This window comes from Galeopterus variegatus, unplaced genomic scaffold (genome assembly GCF_000696425.1).
Source record: "Galeopterus variegatus unplaced genomic scaffold, G_variegatus-3.0.2 Scaffold4330, whole genome shotgun sequence".
In the NCBI taxonomy this organism is placed as follows: domain Eukaryota; kingdom Metazoa; phylum Chordata; class Mammalia; order Dermoptera; family Cynocephalidae; genus Galeopterus; species Galeopterus variegatus.
In genome coordinates, this window is record NW_007730441.1 from 92,510 (window position 1) to 110,764 (window position 18,255).

The window sequence follows — 18,255 nt, forward strand, 5'->3', positions numbered from 1 at the left end:
TGTTGCCCCACTTTAGAGGTGAGGAACTGGTGGGGAGACCTGGCAGTGGACAGCACCTTAAGCAGGTGATCAAAGTGAACACTCTCAGCAGGAGACAAACGGGCATGGTGTGCCTCCATAGGACTCAGTGAGGCAGTCACAGCATCACGTCTGTGGCATTCATGCCCAAAGTGTGTGGTCTCGGTCTACTTGGGTCAGACAAATGCAAATTGAGTCACATTCACCAAACAACTGGCCTGTGCTCTTCAAGTTTCAATGTCAAAAAGACTAGGAAAGACTGAGGAACTGTCCCAGACTAAAGGAGACTAACGAGACATGACAACAGAAGGCAACGCATGAGCCTGGATGGGCTCCTGGACCAGAAAAAATTGCTCTAACAGGCATTATTGGGCGGTAAAATGTAAGTATGGACTGTGGATTAGATAATAGTCTTGTATCAGTGTTAAATTTCCTGATTGTGATCATTGTACTGTGGTTATGTAAGAGAATGATCTTAGAAAATACAGAATGAGGAGTTCAGGGGTAAAGAGGCATCATGTCTGCAACTTCAGGAATGGAAATGGTAGGTAGGTGGGTGGGTAAATAGATAACATATATGTATGTATGTATATAGAGACAGTGCGTGTGTGTGTGCATATTTACATAGAAAATAAATGTTTGTACATGCTAATAAGAACATACATATATATGCATGTATATTTGCATATATGTATGGATATGTATATATATGTATGGATGTGTGTGTGTGTGTGTGTGTGTGTGTGTATGCAGTTGACCCTCCGTATCTGCAGGTTGCACATCTTTGGATTCAACCAAGTATCGAAGATATTTGGAAAAAAATAAAAATTAAAAATAACAATGTAACGATAAGAAAGATAAAAATTCTTTTTTAAATACAGCATAACAATTATTTACATAGCATGTACATTTTATTAGGTATTATAAGTAATCTAGAGATGATTTAAAGTATATGGGAGGATGTGCATAGGTTAAACACAAATACTACGCCATTTTATATCAGGGACTTGAGCATCTGTGATTTTGGTATTCAAGGGGGTCCTGGAACCAATCCCCAGTGGATACCAAGTGACAACTGTATATATAGACAGAGAGTAGGACAAAGTAAATGTGCTAACATGTTAACAAGTGTGGAGTCTAGGTGAAATGTATATGATAATTCTTTGTACTATTCTTGCAACTTTTCCTAAATTTGAACTTATTTCCAAATAAAAAGTTTTTATAAAACAGGAGGAATTTGAGGCTCACAGAGGTCAAAGCCTTGCCCAGGTGTGCAGAGCTGGCATGTGAGCTCAAGGCCACCTGGCTGCAAAGCCCACATCCAGGTAAAGTAGCCTCAAAGTTCCGGTGCCCAGATCCCCAGCCCTCCTGCTGGGGCTCCACCATCTGGCCCTGCTCTGGCAGTACCACCCGCCTGGCCACTTACGACTGACCACCACGCTGACGGGGCCAGAGCGTTCACTGCCCTGGGCATTCTGCACCTCACAGAAGTAGAAGCCGGTATCGGCCCTGGTGACTGAGCGCAGCTGGAGGGTAGGGGAGTGGGCGTCCTCCAGCAGGATGTGGTTCTTGTACCAGCTGTAGCCCAGCTTGCTGGGTGCTTCTTTGGGGGTACTGCAGGCCAGCGTCACCGTCTGGTTCTCCAGGATGGGGCCTGCTGGGCTCACCTGGACCTTAGCCACTGCAAGGGCAGCATAGGGCACAGTGGGGGATCCCAGCCGGCTTCCAGCCCCACCCCTCAAAGTCCCCAGGTTGCAGCCAATCAGCCTCAACCCCTGCACATTCTACACCACCCTCCTGCAGTGGAGCCTCCTGGAGTTGCCCTGCACTTCTTTGATATTCCTGATATTCCACCCTGCCAGGAGGCACTGTCATCTGTCTCATGAGGGGACTCCACACCAACAGCCCAGGAGGCACCTAGCCATGCCAGCCTCAGGCTCTCCCTGGTATGGCTCCCCTCAATCCCAGTGGCCTGGGCCCCTCCCTGCCTCCTCCAGGACTCACTGAAAATGTGGAGGCTGAAGGGGGGCGAGACTGAAGAACCAACACCATTCCCAGCTTCACAGGTATAGATGCCGGCATCGCTCCAGGCTGCCTGGGACAACTGTAGCACACGACTCTCAGCTTCCAGGGGCACCCCATCCTTGAGCCACTTAACAGAACTGACCGCAGGGTAGCTGCTGTTCACTTGGCAGGTGAGTGTAACCAGATCACCTGGGAGGATGTTCCGCCCTGAGGGGCTGAGGAGGACCTCCACGCCCCTGGGGGCATCTGCAAGGCACGGTGGGGTGTCAGGTCAGGTGCATGTGGCGGGCAGGGGTGGCACACTTCTGCTCGCCTCCCTCTCAAAGCTCTGCCCTAAGGAAGCCCACCCTGATAAAAACTCAGTTGCGTTTCTCCCCCTGTCCAGGACAGGCTCTGTCCTCCCCACCCCCGGCACATGGCTGACCCCTTCCTTCTCCATGAGAGCCAGATGGTGTGATGCTTGGCCCAGTGGCCAGCCTCCACTGCCTTCTGTGGCTTTCTGCTTCATGGCGCTGTCTGTGTGGGGATGAGTTCACAGACAGGGTCATGGGCACCACTCCACTTGCTTTAGTGGCCTGTGGTAGCAGTTGGTAAGGAAACAACCACATAATGGACAGGCCAAAGGCTGCATCACATTAGCTCTGAAAATAGTTAACCAGTTTGTAAGGAAGGGGCCAAGAACATGAAGAAACTGCATTTCTTTAAATCTTGTTCCAAAGCTTCCCTCTATATAAATAACGCTTATAAAGCAAGGATCTTAACCCTTGACTTGGTGTTGTCAGCACCACGCTCTCCCAAGTGAGCTAACCATCCCTATATGGGATCCGAACCCGTCGCCTTGGTGTTATCAGCACCACACTCTCCCGAGTGAGCCACGGGCCGGCCCAAATAAAGCAGATACTTTCAAGTGCTTAATATATTGCAAGCACTCTCCTAACTACCTGACATGTATCATCTTCTTTAATTTTCATCACTGTGTTGTGAGATAGAAATTATTTAGTGTTATCCTCACTATACAGATGAGAAAACAGAGGCTCTGAGAGGCAAGTTAACTTTTCCGAAGTTTGTTCATCTGTTGGAAGGTGGAGCCAGCAGCCTCAGGCCTGTGAACAGCACTTTGTTCTAGAACAGGCCACCCTGTTTTACTGAGATGAGAAGATGCATAACCAATGGACTTCCTCCCCCTGACTCGTAGCCATGCCTGGGAGATACCTGACCACATGCCGGGTAAACCCCACCCCAGCATCCTCCAGAGCCAGGCTAAGTCCCAGGGCACTTGCTGCCAACTGCAAAGCCACTTGGGAGCTACTGTTCCCTGACACTTTGTGCCCTTTCCCTACCCAGCTTGACCTTGAGGACATGCCCCTTTGAAGCCAGCAGGAGGTACAAGGGAACCATTAAACACGGCTCTGAGGGCTTAGCAATCTCTCTCCACCTGCCCTACCCTGGAGGCCCAAATGCAGCCCACTGGGGAGCCACAGATGGATGCTCAGGAAGGAAGGTGTGGCCCCGGCACACTCACAGTGCACTTGGAGGTGAATCTCGCCCTGAACACTTTGGTCGGCCACCAAGAGCTGGCAGCGCAGGGTCCGGCCATGGTCCTGCCAGGACAGGGCTGTGTGGAGGGTCTCCAGGTGGGTGATGCCAGTGGGCTCAAGCTTCTGGTGGCTGGAGGTGACATAGCGAGCTGGGTCCTGGCCTAGCCACTGAAGCCTGACCTCCTCCCGCAGGCAGGCGTAGGGTGTGGAGCAGTTGAAGTCCACCTCCATGCCCTCGCGCAGCTCTGCCGGGGAGGCAATGGTGGGTGTTCTGGGCCACTCTGAGGACAAAGACAAGGGCTCTCAGGACCTCCCTTTGCCACACCTGAAACTCCCTGCCCTGAAAATCCCAGCTGAGGGGAGAAAGCCCTGGGCAGGGGGCTTCAAGGAGAAGGAGAGGCTGCTTTTTACCCCCAGTCCCTGTTGGGTGAACGCAAGAGGGAACCAGGGTAGGAGATAGGCGGGTGGCTGGAACTGACACCAAGATTGGGCTGGGCTTAGGTTTAGGACAAGGGATGGGGCTGTGAGCCAGGGAGGCCAGGAGCAGCCTGGGAGTCCCTTCTGGGCAGTAGTCAGGCCACTCCACTCCTCACCTGTCACAGTGACCAAGGTGCCTCTGATATCTGACCAGCGGTTGACCTCACTGATCTCGAAGCGGAAGTTATAGGAGCCCGAGTCCTCAGGCTGCAGGTCCTTCAGCAGCAGGTTACACACCTTGTGCTCCACCTGCCCTATCAGCTGGGCGCGGCCCCGGAAGCGCGCCTCCACCAGGCGGGGGTCTGCTGAGTGGCTCACCACCTGCCGCTTGCCCGCGTAGTCATAGTACCAGATGGCGGTGATGCCACCGGGCACCTGCACGTCGGCAGGGAAGGTGAAGATGCAGGGGATGAGCACGCAAGACCCCTTCACTCCTTGCACGCCCTGGGGGCTGGAGACACCCCAGGAGGTCTGGCCTGGAGGAAGGATGGGAAGAGGCAGTCCCAGGGTCACCAGAGAGCCCTACCCCAGAGAAGCTGCCCCAGATAGGCCCAAAATCCTGCCCTGCATCCAGCAACGCACCCCTAGATCAGCCCCTCTGGGTGCCCCAGGGATGGTCTGTTGCCTGGGGCCTGCTCAGAGGCTTGGCAGGGTGGCTTCAAGGAGGATCTTGTCCTCCTGTCCAACTCCCTGCTACTGCCTCCCTGTGCCCTCCTTCAACCTCCGCACCAAACCTGTGACCCAGGCATAGTCCAGTCTGCTGAGGGCTAGATTATGGAATCCAGGCCCCATGAGACAGGAACTAGGCCAGTGGAACTTACCTGATGGGAAGAAGGAGGCCAGGAGAAGGTGCAGCAGGAAGCCCATAGCAGGTTCTCGTGCTGGTTCTGGTGCCTGAGAGGGTGGTACACACTGGGCTGTCTGGACACATAGGGGCCTCCCAGGGACACCTCACGGCACTTCAGCCCCAGAGCCTGCTGGGAGTCCAGCCCTGTGTCCCCACCTCCTATACTGACCAACACAGTGAAAAGGCAGGTCTCCTAAGGACCTCTGGGCAGCCACCAGGAGGGAGCCAGGAGCCAGTGCTCCCAGCTCGGACTGCGCCCAGGAATGCCCTCACTTCATGGCCTGCCCCAGAAAGCCTTCAGTGTGCCCATGGCCCCACCCCAAGTTCTGCTTTCCCAGCCCCTCAATGACACCACCCCAGGGCAGATGAACCACTGTTTTTCCCTCCTCCCTCCACTTGCCTGCCCCCTCCCCACCATCCAAGCCAACAGGAACTGGAGCCCAAAGAGGCCTAGTGACTTACTCCAAGGCACCCAGCAAGAATGGTGGTTTATTGCTTGCGACTTGTCTCCCTACCACCAGCCTTACCAGCTATAGGCCATAATGGGGCTTGACTGAATTTACCCACATGCTGCCTTTAAGAGTCACCCCTCTGCTCAAAAACCTTCTGTGGCTCCCCATTACTCATGAGATGTGAAAGATCCTCATTTCCTGCTCCCTGCTCTCCACAGACCCACCCTGGGGCCAGTCCTGTCTGCCCATGTGCTCCCTAGCTCCCAGCACTGTCCTCACCACAAATGATCTTTGTCTACTGAAACTTCATTCAGCCTTCAAGGTACAGCAGGCATATGGCTTCCAGCTGAAACCTCTGCTTTGGGATCCCTGAAGCCACCCCCATAGCTTGCTTTGTCTTTGGCAATTTGTGATCACCCATTTCTCAGGACCTGGGACTGACAGCATATGTCCTGCAGCTGTGCAGAGCCCCCAGGCACTTAGCAGTCCCCTTGGTGGGTGAGTGAGGGGGTGTGGTCTTTGAGGGTTCAGAGTTGGGACAGGCAGGTAGCAGGGCAAGGTAAGGTGTGACAGGTGGCATGAGGGCCCTGTGCAACACAGCCTACAGACACGAGCTAAATGTCTCCTGTACACCATGAACAAGAAGGCTGGCCCTCTGTCATGCTTCTGGGGGCAGGGGGTGACCTAAGGGGGCCACAGATATGAGTCCAAAGGGAAGAAATGCCAGAAACACATATAACTAAAACTATAAAACTCTTAGAAGAAAACATATGTGAAAATCTTCATGACCTCAGATCAGGCAGTGCTATGATATCAAAAGCACAGACAAAGAAAAAATAGATAAATTGGACTTCATCAAAATTAAGAACATTTGTGCATCAAAGAACACCATCCAGAGAGTGAAAAATAAGACAACCCACAGAATGGGTGAAAATATTTGCAAATCATATATCTGATAAGGGATTAATATCCAGAATATATAAAGAATTAGTACAATTCAACAACAAAACACAAACAACTCGACTCAAAAAACAGGTAAAGGACTTGAACAGACACCTCACCGAGGAAGGTACACATATGCTTGACATCTTAGGCATTAGGGACATGCAAATCGAAATATAATGAGCGGCCACTTCACACCCATTATAATGGTTATTAAGAGACAAAGAAACAAAAAGGAAAACAACACGTTTTTTGGTGAGGATGTGGAGAAACTGAACTCCTGCGCATTGCTGGTGGCCATGTAAAACCATGCAGTGTGTGAAAGATGCTTTGGCGATTCCTCAAAAAGTCAACGTAGAATTACCATAAGATCTAGCAACCCCACTCCTAGGTAGACACCCCAAAGTGTTGAAAACAGGGACTCAGTTAGATACTAGTACACTCTTGTTCATAGCAGTGTTATTCACAATAGCCAAAAGATGGAAGCAGCCCAAATGTCCATCAACGATGAATGGATAAACGAAATGCGGTGTATGCATGTAGCGGACTGTTCACCAGCCATGAGAAGGAATGAAATTCTCATGAGAAGGAATGAAATTCTAGCACATCTGAGCACAGGGAACCTTGAAAACATGCTGAGTGAAATCAGCCAAACACAGAAAGGCAAATAGGGTACGATTCCGCTTACAAAAAATATCTAGAAAAAAAAAAAGCCACCATTACGAATCCATATATTAATTTAGGACAGTTAATTTTTTTCTTATATGGTGAACCTTAGCTCTGGGGAACCCCCCCCCCAAAAAAATATCTAGACTAGGCAAATTCATAGAGACATAGAGGTAACAAGAGATGTGTGGAAGTGGGTATGTGGAGTTAGTGTTTAATGGGTTCAAAGTCTCTGTTTCAGATGATGAAAATGATGGCTGCTCAATATTGTGAATGTATGAATGCTACTGAATTGTACACTTAAAGACAGTAATTTTACAGTTAAGACAGTAAATTTTATATGTATATTTTGTCACATACGCTCACATCTTGCCAACTTTGCAATCCTCCCTGGTCCTAATGCTGACTTGGCAGTGTGAGGGGAAGGCCTGGGGAGGCTGGAAGTGGGGACAGGAAACTCATGACATCTCCCAGCCCCCAGCCCATCTGCCTTGTGAGTTGGGCACAGCTGATTCAATGGCTACCAGGGGGCACACCTGGCAAGGGGCTGAGATCCAGGGCCTGGGTCGGGCCTGAGTTGCCTGTCAGGATGACAAAGCAGTATTGTGTCAAGAGCAGAAGGCAGGAGGGACATCCTAGCAGGAGCACAGCCAAAGACATGGTCAGGAACAATGTTCCTCAGGGGACCTAGCCACTCTCTGGGTTGCTCCAGCAGACAGGTCTGGTCATATGTGGAGGCCCGGTGGCTCACCCACAGTTCTTTGGGCAGTTCTAGGCCAGCTCCTCTTCCAGGACAGTGTACCCAGAGCCTTCAGACCAGAGCCCCTGGTTATTGTCTGTGCTTTTGATATCATGTTTGGAGACTGGCCCAAGCTGGGCCCCTGAGCCTGGATGCTGTGCTTTACCTCGCCTTGAGGAAAAGCAGCCTGCTGGGCACATCTGGGGTCAGGTGTGGCTGTGGGGCCCAGAAAACATGTTTATGTTGTCCCCAGCTCCCCTGCTTCTCCCATTTTGGGCCTTAAAAGGGCAATGCTGAACATACAGGAAGAATGGTGGGAGTTTGGACGTACTGACCCCAGAACAGAGCAGGAATTCTTCGAGTGTGTGAGAAGACCCTTTCTAGAACTACCCCAGATCACATCATGGAGAGGTCATCTATGCTTAGCCCAGTCCTAACACCAAAGGGGTCAGTCCCACCAGACTCCAGCTTATTGGCTCAGCCTGTTTCATTTCACCGTAAAGACCAGCCTCAGTCCAGAGAACTGTCCTGGAAAAAGAACGAGCAGGGACAACTCCAGAAGGGAAGACCCTTGTCCCTGTTTGAAAGCTTGGTGCAGAGGGGAAAGTGCCCCCACCCAGACGGGTGCTGGGTAGCCTAGTGAGCAGCCAGTGCCCCCTGTGGCAGAGGAAAGATTCCAGCTCCTGCAAAATGTGTGGTGTACCAGAACAGGGAGCTCTGCAGCCCTGAAACAGCCCCTGGCTTGGGCACTGACTCTTTTGGACAGCATTGTCTGCCCAATGCAAAGTGCCTGAGGTCCATCCTTGTGTCTCCAAGTCTTGGGTACTCTGAAGACAGGATTTAAAATCCCCATGCCTAGAACTGGTATGTTGTGTGTTGGGGTGGCCTGGTACACAGTGGGCACCCACGTTTGCTGCCTGTTTGACATCAAGTATCCCAGGACATCTGGAGAGTGTGAGGGGAGGGCTGGGCTGGGGCCCTAAGTCCCTGACTTCCAATCCCAGAGGCCATGTCCGGCTGGGGAAGAAAGGGCAGCAGTAGTTTCACTGTGAGCAGCTGTACCCAGGTGCAGGATTCAGTTTCTGTTTCCTCACACTGGGGCTTCTCCCCAACTTCCCTATCGGACTGGAGAGGGAGGGACGTGGGGTGATATGGCCAGCCGGAGGGCTCTGGCCCACAGCTGGGAAGTCAGGGTACAAATGGGCAATTCCAGCAGTAGATTATCTTCAAAATAGCCCCAAAAAAGCCCCAAACACAGACCAAACAATTAATTCTGAAAGCCATAGAATCCATTAATAATGTCTATTGGCTTTGACATGGACAGCAGAAATTTCATATTTCAGTCCTTAAACTGGCTCTCAGTGCTCCTGGAGCGCCCATTCCCCGCACTGTGCTGGGCATGCTGGGGTCCCTGGTGCAGCCGGATGTGGGGGTGATGAGTGAATGGAGTGGGACTGGGGTTAGAGTGAGTGGGAGATTAAGGGTAGCTGGTCTTGGGCTGGGGTCAGGGTAATGGTTAGGTTGGAACTTGGAATGGATTTAAGGCCAGGATTGGGGTTGACATTGAGGTGACAGTGACAGGTCGAGGTGAGGGAGGAGGTTGGAGTTGGGTGCAGGTGATGATTAGTGTGAGGTCGAGGCTGGGGGGGATGAGGGTGGTAGAGTCGGGGTCAGGTTGAAGCTGAGGCTAGAATTGTGGATCGGTTGAACTGGATGAAGACGGTGATTAGTAAGTAGCTGGGCGTGGGATGCAAGTGAGGTGGGGGGACTCGGGTGCGGGTTTGGGAGAATTTGGGGTGGTGGAGGGGTTTGGGTTATGAACACAGCTTTGATTAGTGTCTTGGGCTTGGGTTGTTTGGTTTGGTGTCCAGCATTCGTACCCAGATGCCTCCCAGCAAGTCTCAGCCCAGCCCTGCTCCCAGCGCTTGGTTCACCCTCCAGTCCCAGGGGTGCTGAGTACCTGCTCCATGGGAAGAAGTGCGGAGAGAACAGGAAGGAAGGCCGGAGCTCTCGGTACAGCTGGCTCCCCAGAGCTCTGCTGCCCCAACAGAGGAAGGTCCAGTCTCCAGTGGCTGCTTCCTCTTTTCCAAAGCCTGGAGCCTGGGCAGGGAGGCAGCTGTAGGCCTTGTGCAATACCAAGACAGGAAAGACCTAGGCAGGGGAGGCCCCCAGCAAGGCCTGGGACTCAGGGACTTGAGCAAGCAGAAGTGGGATCTGGGGCCACACAGGAATCTCTGCTCAGGCAAAGTGAGAAATGGAGAGAGCAGGGTTTCCCATTCCTCAGCCATGTCAACACCCCTCTCTTTTGGGGCCCTTAACCTTTCGAGGGATCCTGAGAGAGGCAGGAGGGAGCTTCCTGCATGCTGTTCCTCCCTGACAACTGGGAAGGAAGTGAGCCCAGCCCAGGGTACCCAGATCAAAACATTTATTCTCCAAGCCTTTGGGAGCTTCCCTGGGCCTCACTGCCACCTGGATACTGTAAGGACCTCCCAAGAAGCAGGTCCTAGTTGTGGGGAACACAGGGGCCCCAACATCCAGGACATCTCCTGCCTCGCTGTCCTCCACCCTCAGCCCCACCCTGAGGCAGAAAAGACCCCACCACAGCTGAGTTGCTGTTACAATACTAGAGCCCATCTTACTGAGGGCGTACTACGTGCCAGGTGCTTAACATATACGGCAGATGTTAATTGCTCCAAACAATCCCCGATATAAGTGACAACACATTTTTTATTTTTGCAACTCAAATTTAATTCAACTCAGCTCCTGCCCACTTTTATTGGGGGAGGAGACCAGACATGGCAGAACAGTCCCCCTGTGCCCTGGGGGCAAATCCGCATGTGAAGATCTAAAAGGGGGTAAAACCCTAAATCAGGGTGGATCTAGGATCCCAGGCCACTGTGGCCAAAGCAGATGTTTGGTGAAATTCTACCCTGAAACTCCCAGGTCCCAGAGGATTAGGTTTCTATCACTCTGGTCCTCTTTGTAGTCCCAGCATCCACTCCTAAGCTTGGGTCATTTCCTCTTTTGACCAAATCATCCCATTGCTTCCCCCCTCAGTGGCTGATCCAGAGCTCCAGGCTTATGGAATTGTGACATATGGGTACCAATCCTTTAGTCCACTATAGACTGTATACATCTACCCCCGTGGTATACAGTCTATAGTGGACTGAAGGATTGGTACCACCCCTTGATTTTGGTCTGAGCCATGTGACTTTGGCCAATGGATGTGACCATGACATCAGCAAAGTCTTGAAATGTACTTATGTGCTTGGCCCTCCCTCTTGCATTTCTGCCATTGCCATGCAGAGAGCATACTCCAGCTAACCCACTGGTCCAAACAGGATGAAAGACATGTGGAGCAGACCTGAACCAAACTCATGGCCTGGGACAAAGCCCAACAGAGCCCAGCCTAAGTCAGCCAGACCTGAGCCACTCTGGGAATGTATGAGTTTATTGTTGGATGCCATTGAGAATTTATGGTTCCTTGTTAGCTACATTAGCAAACTGAACAGCACACATAGAATTTGCTTACCTTTCTTTAGGGTAAGGAGAACAAAGACTTGTCTACCTTGCCTCATCAGGGAACATTATTTTCCGTCATTTCTTTGAGTCTACAGCAGCCTAGATAAATAAATAAAAATGACTAGGTTATTTCTCTGTAGGTCACACCACTACACACGCGTTTAACCTTCAAAAGCACTCTGTGAGGTGGGTCCTATTATTCTCATTCCAGAAACGAGAACCAAAGCATGGGGAAGTTACAGAATTTGCCCAAGGCAAACATTTTTGGCTGCAAAAAAATAAATAAGTTTGGCTGTAAGTACAGAAAACACCAAATAACAATGATTTAAATAAAATAGAAGTGTATCTCCCTCTTCCTCAAATAAGTGTTGGCACCCAAGGCTGATGTGACAATTCCATGATCATCACAAAACTAGGCCCCTTCTTATTTTTTCACTTAGCCCTTCACTGGGTTCTTCAACTCATGGCCCAAGATGGCTGCATGAGCTCCAGCCCTTATATCTGCATTCCAGAAAACAGGATGGAGGAAGGGACAAAGCAGGTCATGCCCCCTGCTTTAAGATAATTTCTTAAATTGCACACTTCATTTCTGCTTTTATCTCACTAGGCCAGAAGTTAGCCACATGGTCTTATGTCTTTATTCTGAAATATGATGTGCCCAGGTAAATACCAGGAGCTTATTACTAAGGAGTGGAAGTCGATGAAGCCCTACACTTGTATGGAACAACCAGGACCCTAATTCAGTCATTTATTCCTTGGACCTTGCCCATCTTCTTGCCAGCATCTCTGCAGAGCCTCCTATCTCCCCCAGAGGGTGCCAGAGCCCTCTCTTCCTCAGCCTTCAGACCCAGCTGTTGCATCTGAGGTGTGGACAGCTCAGTCCATAGTGGCCCAAGAGAGATCTTCGGGAACCATGCTATTATCAGCTTGGGGGCAGATGAGAGTGGTGTTGCTCAGTGGTTAAGAGCTTAGGCCCTGCAAAGAGCTGGGTTCAAATTCAGACATATTATTCATCTGCTGTGTGATCATGGGGGAGTCACTCAACTACTCTCAACCTAGAGTCCTCTGGAAAGCTTATGTGAAGAGCTTCCCAGGGCCTAGAGTGTCAGAAGAGCTCTGTGATGTTGGCTCTGCTGTCGCTCCTGTTAGTGAGAATAGACGAAGGCCCTGCTCCCTGTCCCTCCCCCGCCCAAGATGACCTCCACTCCCATAGTCACACCCTGGACCCTCTTTCAGTCACTTCCCACAGCCTGTCATCTGTCCTTCTGGCTCTCCCGGCCTGTTCATGCATCTATACTCATCTGAGTGTTCAAGAGCTCTGGGGTTCTCAGGGAGACTGAAGCAGCATCCTCCTCCCTGACACAGCCACGAGGTCTAGGTGGGAAGACCCACTGAGGGACTGGCTCTGAGGCCAGAGACTCGCAGAGAAGGTCAACATGCCCAAGGAGACTTCACAAAAAAAGAAAAAAGGCCCAAGTTACAGGTGCTCCCTTTTTCCTTCCTGTGCAGGTCTGAGCATCCAGTGTGACACCTGCAGTCCCTAAGGGGTACCATCTGTGTGGAGCTGGATGGAGTTAGGAACATTTAAGCCGTCACATCAACTACCAGTTCAAGATAGTAGACTGAGAACACGTTTCTACCACCCCTGACCCATCCAATACCACGAAAAGCACATTAAGGAAAGGGAAATGAAAATAAATCTGTAGAAGGGCTGAGAACAGGATGGCTGGAGGGTGGGCAGCGTCAACTGCACAGGGATTTTTATGTACTTCTAGAAGATAGAAAGAGGGTGGCTTGCAAGGAGGGACAAATGGGGGCAAAGGAAACCAGAACCAAGGCACAACTGAGAGGAAGCTGCTCCTGAAGCCGGAGCAGGAGTGGACTCTCTCTGGGGAGTCAACACACCCCAAAGAAACGGCGGAGGCATCTGTACCTCTCCAGCCCCCACAGGGAGCACTCCGGGGCAGAGGAAACACCCTACACGAATGCCAGTATCGATCAACCCTGCCCTTCATTCACAAAGATGAATTGGTCACCAGGTATTACTAGACAGTTGAGGAAAACCAATGAAAAGAGAAGGATCAAGAAACAAACAGCAAATAGCTATTGAGCTTACTGTGGGCCTGGAAGTGTGCTAAGAATTTTACACTTATTAACTCAACAACCCTCTGAGCAAGTTGCTATCGTTATCTCCAGTAATGAGAAACTGAGTCACAGAGAGGTAAAGTAACTTGACCAAGGTTTACACATACTAAGGAGCAGAGAGATGGAATTTGAACCCAGGCAGCCTGTTTCCTGAGCTGGGCTCTGAACTAGTCAGCTATACTGCCTCTTAAATAAACTAAACAGAAGGTGAGTAAACTGATCCCAGAGGAAACAGATAATTCAAGGAATAGAAGAAAACTTATAAAAAAGAAAGATCCTAATGCTATTACATTTGTAAAACAAAAAGAGGCAGCTATGAAAAGAAGGCAAGAAATAACTCTTGGTAATTTAAAATAGAATGGCAGAAAGAAATAAAAAGCAATCCAATATGAAAGAGTGTGAACATCTGTGGTTTTGGTTTCCAAAATTAATTCACTCTTCTCTAGGTTAAAAAAATACCCTGAATTTCCCTCCTGTATTCTCAAGCCCGGTGGATTGGTGGGATCAACCCCCCCCCATTTACAACGCAAGAGGGGCATGTTGCTGCTGATAGTCCACTGTGAGGAACCAGAGCTGAAGACAGCATTGAGGGCAGAGGAAAGATACAGAGTGACCCTAGGTCCTCGATGACGTCATTGGTACCTGGATCAAGCCTTACCTGAAGCTAAAGGGGTGAGTGCTTCTCTCTCTCAATGTCCACCGCTCAATTCCTAGAGAAGGATTCCAATTATCCTTGCTTCAGTTGTGTGTCCAGCCCCCGGATGAGCCACCATCAAGGTAAACTGCCAGGCCTTGGTTGCAAGCCTGTTCTTAAGGACAATCGGGGGAAAAAAACACAAATTATGTAATTGGACTGGGAGAGCAGTAGTTCACCAAAAGAAGGGAGTTGGGGAGGAAGGCTGTATAAACACAACAGCTACTTCATCTCAGTGCACCTACAAAGGACCCAGGCATGGGGGGATGTGCACGGCAAGTGGACTTTCTGGTGACATAACATCTGTTTCTTCTCTCAGAAAGAAAATAAGAAAGGCAATTAGAAAAGCAGAAACAACAAAACCTGTTCCAGAGACCAAACACGAAGCAAACAGATGCAAGGCATGATTTTGAGCAATTACTGGAGTATAAGAAAAGAGAATCTGTTTGACCTTGACATTTGTTTCAAACAGCAAATAATCTCCTTCAAGCAGCACAGGGTGGAAGAAATGGTGTCGCATTTCCTTCTCAAAGCAGCGATCTCGATCTCGTTTCTTGGTTCTGCAGTAAGTAATGTTTACACAATCATTACAGTGCCTGGTTTTCAATTTCAGAATCAATATGAAGATAAAGCAGGTAAGATTTAATTATAATTACGGGACAGAATGTAAATGTTATAAACTTTGGCCATGGAAATGTAAAGAGAAAACCAACAGAAATTAGAAAGACGTAGGGAAGAGAGGTGGCAGGTGGCATGGGGGCCTCATTTTTCTTACAAAACGGTTGGGCTCAAGAAATTCTGTCTGGAGTTGATGGATGAGTATCTAAATTTTAAATGTAGATTGTTTAGAAATATGAGTAGCACCAACATAGGCCTGCAATAATAATACAGCAAACGCAACTGAGAAAGTGGGTCTGGGTGAGATGAAACAGAGTGTGATTTAAATTCCTTGCTTTATTGATGAGGTATTAGTAGACGCTTGCTTGAGTTCTCAATTGAGAAACAGAGGTGAAGCGTGGTATTTAGAACTATGATGTTAAAACTCCAGCATATCTGAAAATAGAAAACATCTAAGGAGTGGAACTGGGGGTAGGAATTTTGCTTCCCATTTTATACTATTCGGTCATGGTTGAATTTTTTTCCCCTGCATGTGCTACGTCATATCAACAGTTCCTGACCCATCCCCCAGGTTCTGCTCCCGTGTTTACATGGAGGTTGACTCTCTTCACCCACTCCTGCCTCCTTCTAGTTTGTCTTCCTAACCACAGAAGGAAGACAATTTACAGAAAATGTACATTTTCCAGACACCCTTCCAGCTGCCTTAATGCCACCACCCCATCCAACTATAATTAATTTCTCATTTTACCAAACTGGTTAAAGAATAGTCTCTCTCAAAAATTTGTAACTGGGACTAAGAGATACTAGTTGGCATCTTCTGGTAGCTGGAATGAAGGGCAAATAAATTCAAGAGATGTGGAAAAATCACATATATGGAGAGGAAAAAAAAAATAAATAACACAATCTGTTAAGAGAATGAAAAGATGAGCCACAGACTGGAAAAATATTTGCAAAACACATATCTGATAAAGGGCTGTTATCCAAAATATACAAAGAGCTCTTAAAACTCAACAATGAGATATCAGATAATTCCATTATATGCATTTATCAAAGCCCATAGAAAGTACAACACAAAGAGTGAATCTTAATGTAGACTATGGACTTTGGTTAATAATGTGTCAGTATTAGTTTCTTAATTATAACAAATATGACACACTAATCCAAGTCGTTAATAATAGAGGAGTCTGAGTGTGAGGGAGGGGATATGTGGGAAATCTCTATACTATCTGCTCAATAATTTTGTAAATGTAAAACTGTTTTTAAGGGCTGGCCCGGTGGCGCACTGTGCTAGTGCGCCGCTTGGGAAGCGCGGCGGCGCTCCCGCCGAGGGTTCGGATCCCACATACAGACCGGTTCCCACTCGCTGGCTGAGCGAGGTGCGGGGGCAACACCGAGGGTTGCGATCCGTTGCCGGACACGGAAAAAGCCAAAAAAAAAAAAAAAAACTGTTTTTAAAAATAAAGTCTATTAATTTAAAAAAGAAAAAAAGGTAATCTGCAGCAAGAGACAGCTCCCTGGCTGCTGGAGGATTTCCCGTTCCTTATTCCAAACCCTCATGCAGACCAGAGGCACCCCTTACCCCTAGATTCTGTAACATACAAACCTGTGTCCTGAATATCAGCTTTTTAATTCAAGCTGCTCTGATGGCTTTTTTGTGACCTGTGGAACACTGCCTAAAGCCATCATCCAAGTGGACTGGAGTCAGAGTGATATTAATGCAAAAGAGGTCCAGTCTGGCAACGAAAAGGTAACTCCAACAAATTTCAAGTTTGGTGTGTTTTCTTGACTACCATGAAAGGGATACTCACATTACAGCAATACGTTAGAAACCCCCTTCTTTCCTCTCCCAAACACTTTACCACACACAATAGCTGCTCTTACAACTTTCTCTTTAAAAACTCCTCAAGGGCCGGCCCGGTGGCGCACTGGATAGTGCGCCGCTTGGGAAGCGCGGCGGAGCCCGAGGGTTCGGATCCCACATACAGACCGGTTCCCGCTCACTGGCTGAGCGAGGCACGGGAGCAACACCGAGGGTTGCGATCCCGTTGCCGGTCCCGGTCCGGTACAGGGGCAACACTGAGGGTTGCAATCCGTTGCCAGACACGGAAAAAGACAAAAAAGAAAAAAAAAAAACTCCTCAAAAAAAACCTCCCTCGACCTAGTCCGTGCACCTCCTGTGCTCCCCTCAGCACCCTTCCATCCTGATTTTGCAACATAAAAGCCAAGAAGTGTTCTGGGGAGGCAGAAGCCCCCTCACACGATGTCAGAAAGGGGTGGATAGAACTGGGTGAGCAAAGCTGGAATCCTTTTTCGTGGGCAAGGGGGTGGTGGGCAGAGGGGAGGTGGACCTCGTGAGCAGGGCAGCCCTCTTCTCTTCTCTATCACACCACACACTCCGCCTGGTGAGCTCATCCATCCTCATGTCTTCAATTTCCGTCTCCATGAGGATGCCTGCCAAATTTCTACCCGCAACCCAAAACTGCGCTCTGAGCTCCAGATCCCTATACCAACTGCCTAGTCAACATTTCCCTTTAGGGCCGAACCAGCTAGGATTACATTCTGCTGTGAAAATACAGTACCCAAACAAAAGAGTTTCTTTCTCTTCCACTGAAAAGTCTGGAAGGACGCAGCCCTGGGCTGGCATGGGGACTTTGCCAAGCGCACAGTTGCAGGTCACTGCTCTGCTGTCACTAGGCTGTGTACCTCAACCTTATGGTCCACAGTGGTGGTTGGTTAAAGCTCCAGCCATCCCATTGACATTCCAGGCAGCAGGAGGAGGAATAACGGCCCCCACGTGCTGTTTCAAGCAAGGTTCCTAAATGACAACACTTCTCATTAGCCAGACTTAGGTTTGGCCGCACCTAGCAACAGGGAAGCTGGGAGATTTACTCTTTATGCTGGATGGCCAAATGCACCAAAGAAAAAAAAAGGAAAAATTCTGTTATTAAGGAAAAGAATAAATATTGGGTTGGGGGGCAACCAGCATTGTCTACACAGCAACCCCATAATCTTCTCACACTTAACATGGCTGAAATGGACATACCATCTCCCCCCGACATTTCCTTTTCCCTAGTCTTGCTCCTTTTCTGCACCCCCCATACCCTAGCAGAGGGGAAATTCTGTGGGGTGGGGGCTGGCAAGGGGAGGTCTCACCAAAGCTAAGGTGAAGGGATGAGCAGAGAGAATTAGGTGACAAGCCAAATCTCCAGGGATCTGGAATAGGTACTGAAGACTCCAAGCAAAAGTCACCTAAGTGGAGCAAGTGGGGTTGGGGTTTCCTGTGTAAAGGGCCAGGATGCCTGAAGGGTAGGTCTGCACTTGAAAGCATCAGGGACAAAGACACGCAGCCCTTCGTCTGGCTGGCTGCCAAGTGTCAAGATTCCATTCTGCCTCCTGCTCCCTCCGCCCTCCGTGCCTTTGTGTGCACCGTCTCCTCCACCTGGAATGCCCTTCCTGCTTCTCCACCTGGTTAACTCTCAGCTCTCAGGCATCCTTCAGGCTCAGATCAGGAGTCACCTCCTCCAGGAAGGCTTCTCCAGGTCCTGCTGGGAACGCCTGATATCACATTGAGA

At 49.5% G+C, this 18,255-nt stretch overlaps 1 protein-coding gene across 1 annotated transcript in view; it reads right to left on the minus strand.

The window, feature by feature from the left end:
* The window catches only part of SIGLEC1 (sialic acid binding Ig-like lectin 1, sialoadhesin), a 17,472-nt gene extending 12,547 nt beyond the window's left edge, over nt 1-4,925 (minus strand). The window contains exons 1-5 of the mRNA XM_008587272.1: nt 4,880-4,925; nt 4,175-4,534; nt 3,566-3,862; nt 2,023-2,289; nt 1,445-1,699 (exon numbers count right to left, since the gene is read on the minus strand). Coding sequence (XP_008585494.1) covers nt 1,445-1,699; nt 2,023-2,289; nt 3,566-3,862; nt 4,175-4,534; nt 4,880-4,925 — 1,225 coding nt within the window. The remainder of the gene's footprint in view (nt 1-1,444; nt 1,700-2,022; nt 2,290-3,565; nt 3,863-4,174; nt 4,535-4,879) is intronic.
* Between the last annotated feature and the right edge of the window lie 13,330 nt (nt 4,926-18,255).